This window comes from Drosophila hydei, unplaced genomic scaffold, assembly GCF_003285905.1.
Source record: "Drosophila hydei strain 15085-1641.00,03,60 unplaced genomic scaffold, DhydRS2 tig00000001-arrow-pilon, whole genome shotgun sequence".
NCBI lineage: Eukaryota > Metazoa > Arthropoda > Insecta > Diptera > Drosophilidae > Drosophila > Drosophila hydei.
This window is the reverse complement of record NW_022045643.1, coordinates 7,723,242-7,728,217: the sequence shown is the minus strand read 5'-3', so window position 1 is coordinate 7,728,217 and position 4,976 is coordinate 7,723,242. Positions and strand designations below refer to the sequence as shown.

The 4,976-nt window shown below is 43.0% G+C and overlaps 1 protein-coding gene across 1 annotated transcript; it reads left to right on the top strand.

Annotated features, from left to right (window-relative positions):
• The first annotated feature begins 510 nt into the window (after positions 1–510).
• On the top strand, positions 511–4,094 carry LOC111604515 (protein slit). Its single transcript, XM_023322612.2, has 2 exons — positions 511–736; positions 1,384–4,094. Exon 2 carries the CDS (start codon positions 1,549–1,551, stop codon positions 3,790–3,792), a length of 2,244 nt encoding a protein of 747 aa, XP_023178380.2. The 5' UTR covers positions 511–736; positions 1,384–1,548; the 3' UTR covers positions 3,793–4,094.
• The last annotated feature ends 882 nt before the right edge of the window (positions 4,095–4,976 follow it).

Sequence of the window (4,976 nt, the reverse complement as noted above, 5' to 3'; positions counted from 1 at the left end):
TTTGAGTGAGTTTGGCCTGAAAACCTGTTTGGCTCTCTCGGCAGCTGCTTTATCTGAGCGCTCATTTGCACCACTGTGTGGTGTATGCTCCCGCTCTCGCTCTCGCGCTCGTTCTGTCTCTTTGTCTGACGCTCGGGTTGGTTTCGTTGCAAGGCCGCGTCGTGGATTATTTACGCCTCGCCTGCAGCTGCTGCCGTAGCTAAAAACACTCGGACCGAGGTATCGTCAATGCGCTGCCTGCTCAGCTAAATCAGTGTAGTTCGTTGCCTCGTCGTGTTCGGTTGTACACTAGCCCAGCACCGACTGTGTCTCACATTTTGGCCAACAGTTTGCCAAGACCTAAAAGAACGTAAACCGTGTGACAACAACTTGAAGCGTGCAGCAAAGCGAGCCACTGGATTATCGCGCACGATTTTCAAACAAAAGAAACACAACTAAAATACAAAACACACACACAAAACAAAACCAAACGAAACATCATTTTTATTTTGAAAAATAAAATACGAAACATATAAAAGTTATGAATTGGCTAAATAAAATTTAATTTATTAGCTGCATGTGAAATTTTAAGTTCAGTTCAAGTGAAACTCTCAACAAATTGGCTAACACAATCCCAAAAAGAAAACAACAAACAAATTTTATTTTGTTTTCATATAATTTACAAAAACTTAAACAAAAACAAAACATCTGCAGACTTCAACAAAATTGTTACTGTGCGCCATACAAATTATAAAAGGTAAGTTTTGTGATCTAAAAGATGCAGAAAAATATAAGTAAAGTGCTAGAGAAATATAAAATGTTTAAAAATTAAATAAGAAATATTGAAAATATTAAATAAAATAATCAGAATAAAGTATATATATATATTTTAAAATGTTGAAAAATATATATGAATAATAAAAAATATATAAAAATAAAAAATTGTTAAATTTTAAAAAATTTTAAATATTAAAAGTTATACCAAAATATCTATTTATATTTTAAAAAATAAATGGATGCTAATACACTTATGATACCAAAAAAATAAAGTCAAATATTTATTATATATAATATTTAGTTTATATATAATAAAAAGAAAAATAAAATAAATAAATAAAATAATAAATGTAAAGAAAAGTTTTAAGATTTAAATGATGTTTTTTTTTAATTTTAAATTAAGATTTCCAAAATAGAGTTGAACTAAAAATGTAAAGCAATAAATTTTCTATTTAAAAAAATTTGAATTGAGCTAAATTTAAAAAAAAATCTATATATAAAAGACAACATAATTTATGTTTCTCGAGCCATGTGATATCTATGAATAACTCTTAAAATAGCTTCGTTGCAAGAAAACACAGCTAACCAACTTTTCTTTTGCATTGCAATTTCATTTCTCTCTCATAGCATTATGGACAACTAAAGCAAACTAGCACAGCAAAAAGTCACACACACACAGACAGAAAACATTTGCATCGAAGGCGAAATTAACTGCAAATCGCAAATCGACGCCGGAAGGCGCTAACCACAACAACAACAACAGCAAGAAAATAACAAAAGCAACCAGACAAAATGCAACAGCTACAAAAGTTGATCTGCATCTGCAGCTGCATCTTGGTCAGCATCTGTGTGAGCCAAACGGTGGCGTTGGCAAATTGCCCTCCCGGCTGCCAGTGCGACGACAATACTTTGGTGGTTCAGTGTGGTGAAGGCCAGCTGGACGTGCTGCCCATAGCACTGAATCCCTCCATTCAGCGTTTGGTGATCAAGAGCAACAAGATCAAGACCATCGACTCGTCCATACAGTTCTATGCGGAGCTGACGTTCTTGGATCTGTCGCAGAACCATCTGATGACCATACCACAGCGCACATTTGCCTACCAGAAGAAGCTGCAGGAGGTGCATCTGAACCACAACAAGATTGGCCAGATCAGCAATAAGACCTTCATTGGCCTATCCGCCGTTACTGTGCTCAATCTGCGTGGCAATCTGATCTCGGAGCTGCATCAGGGCACATTCTCTCCACTGCTCAAAATCGAGGAGCTGAATCTGGGCGAGAATCGCATTGGCTTCATCGATCCAAAGGCCTTCGATGGACTGAAACAGCTGCGCATTTTGTATTTGGATGACAATGCGCTGACCACAGTGCCAGATCCCGTCCTATTCCAGGCCATGCCAAGCCTGGCTGAACTTTTCCTCGGCATGAACTCCCTGCTAACCATCCAATCGGGCGCATTCAAGGATCTGAAGGGCTTGACTCGCCTGGAGCTGAAGGGCGCCAGCCTGCAGAACATCTCGCATGACAGCTTCTTGGGTCTGGAGGAGCTGCGCGTCTTGGATCTCTCCGACAATCGGCTGCCACGTATTCCCTCTGTGGGCCTCAGTCACTTGGTGCGCCTGGAACAGCTATCGCTGGGTCAGAATGACTTCGAGCTGATCAGCGAGGGCGCCTTCGTGGGCCTGAAGCAGCTGAAGCGTTTGGATATCAACGGAGCTCTGAAGCTGAAGCGCGTGATGACAGGCGCCTTTGCGGCCAATGGAAATCTGGAGTACTTGAATTTGTCATCCAACAAAATGCTCGTGGAGGTGCAAGAGGGCGCACTCAGTGGATTGCCTCATCTGCGTCATGTTGTGCTGAAAGCCAATGCCTTGACCTCTCTGGCTGAGGGTCTGTTCCCATGGAAGGATTTGACTACTTTGGATCTGTCTGAGAATCCGCTGTCCTGCGACTGTCGCGTCATGTGGTTGCGCAATTTGTTGGTAGCTAAAAATGCCAGCCAAGAGGATCAACTGGCTGAGCTGCTCTGCGAGTTCCCAGAACGTCTGCGTGGCGAGGCACTGAAGCATCTGAATCCCACGCTCATGGGCTGCACACACTCCGATCCACGCAAACAGGCGCTGATTGGCGCCCTGCTGGTGGGCTCTGCAGCCACGATCACTGCCTTGGCGCTGGTTCTGTATCGCTGCCGTCACAAGATTCGCGAATACCTCAAGGGCGGTGTCTGGGGCAACTCGGCACTAGGCCGCAAGGAGCGTGAATATCAGAAGACCTTCTGCGATGAGGACTATATGTCGCGTCTGCAGCACCATCCCTGCTCACTGGGCATCCACTCCACCTTTCCCAACACCTATACGGCACCACATCAGGCAACGGCTGGAGGTCATCATCATTATGGCATGTGCCCGATGCCGATCAACGACTTGAATGCCGTCGATGGCCAGCACAAGTTCCAGCAGCTGCAAGTGCCCATGTCGGCGACGCTGATGCACGAGAAGAAGCTGAATAATAACAAGAGCTTGGCGGGCAGCATCGATGACAGCGCCAGCTTTGTGTTGCACATGAAGGCGGCAACCATGGGACGCGACCAACAGCAGCAGCAGCAGCAGCAACTGGCGCAACAGCAGCAGCAACAACATCCACAGCAGTCCAAGCTCAATCACTATACGAAGCCGCAGTTTCTGGCTGCCACAGCAACCGTTGCCGACTCTTGCTACTCGTATGCGGATGTGCCCATGGTGCATGCACCACAACAGCTGCGTGTCACCCACGAGCACTTCAAGCAGCGCGAACGAGAGCCGCGTGACTTCGATGCGGATGCCACCGGCGAAATGATGGATCCCAATTATATCTACAGCAATGCACACTACTCGCTGCCCCTCGAGCAAATGGGACGCAGCAAGACACCCACGCCACCACCACTGCCGCCAGCGTTGCCGCTGAGGAATGGCCTGTGCGCCACCACCGGACGTCGCTCCTTCCAGCACAAGTCCACACACAACAACAATACGAGCACCATGCGCCAGTTCACGCACTGATCCTCGGAGCACTATCGTCGCAGGCAGCTAAGCATTTACGCTTAGTCCGTCGTGTCGTTGTCAACTGTGATGCCAATACTTAAAGCCTAAACCCGCACCCGCCCCGCCCTCTCCCAATGACTCCCCCCAACAAGCACTTATGCGTAATCTGAAGAAATTGTAGTAGTAGAGCACATAAGATACTAACGAGCGGCGTTTACACGTGTCAGATCACGATCAATCGAAATATTATATTATCTTACACAATATATTAGAATATATATAACTGATAACTGTATATCTGTAATCGACAAGGTTTTCTCAGCTATAAAGCATTGCACGTGTAAGCGCTGCTTGAGACATAAGTTAGAAAACATAATTAAAAACTTGATCAAATTCTATTGTTCTGTACATAAGCACCAAAAACTCAATGCGATCTCTATGCACTTTGACTACTTACTGTCTTTCTACTACTATTTTTCCATAACAACAAAACGAAAGCGAATTGTATTTATTTAGCCCGTAAGCAGCTAGTTCGTAAATCATAAATTGTAAATTAACCTAAACAAGAGGAAAAACAAAAAAATCGAAAAAATCAACAAAGCACTGAGAGTCACTTGTAAGTTATATTTAAATTATTTAAAACGAAACAAAAAAATTGATTGTTAAAACATCAAGAAAAGCGTATTTATAAGCCATGACTATGTATTTATTAGTTAGTGAAAAAATTTATGCAAATTTAAGCAAATATCGTGAAAAAATATATGCAAAAACGAAAAAACTACTTGGAAAATTGAAAAACAAGAGCTCACAATTCATTTCATTTATTTTCTTCAGCGATGAGCTTGCAACTTCTGCTGAGGCAGCAGGTGGCAGCTGAAAGGGGTGCGACTTTCTAGGTGTATATATGTATGTGTAATGTATGCATGTGTAAGTGTATGTGCCTATTATGCACACACTTATAGGCATACGCTGGCACTGCTCTCCTCTCCATCTCCATCTCTCCTTCTCTCTCACTGTTAGATACATTGGCATCTGGTTAGATACTCTAGACGGCACATGGCGCGCTGTCAAAGTTTTGTAGCTTGTTACTTTTGCATAATAGTGCATTAATTTTACTTTACTTCACTCAATTTTAATTAAATTGAAAGTTAAAAGCTGCAAAGTGCGTACAATTTTTCTGCCTCTCTCTTCACAGTTGCAAA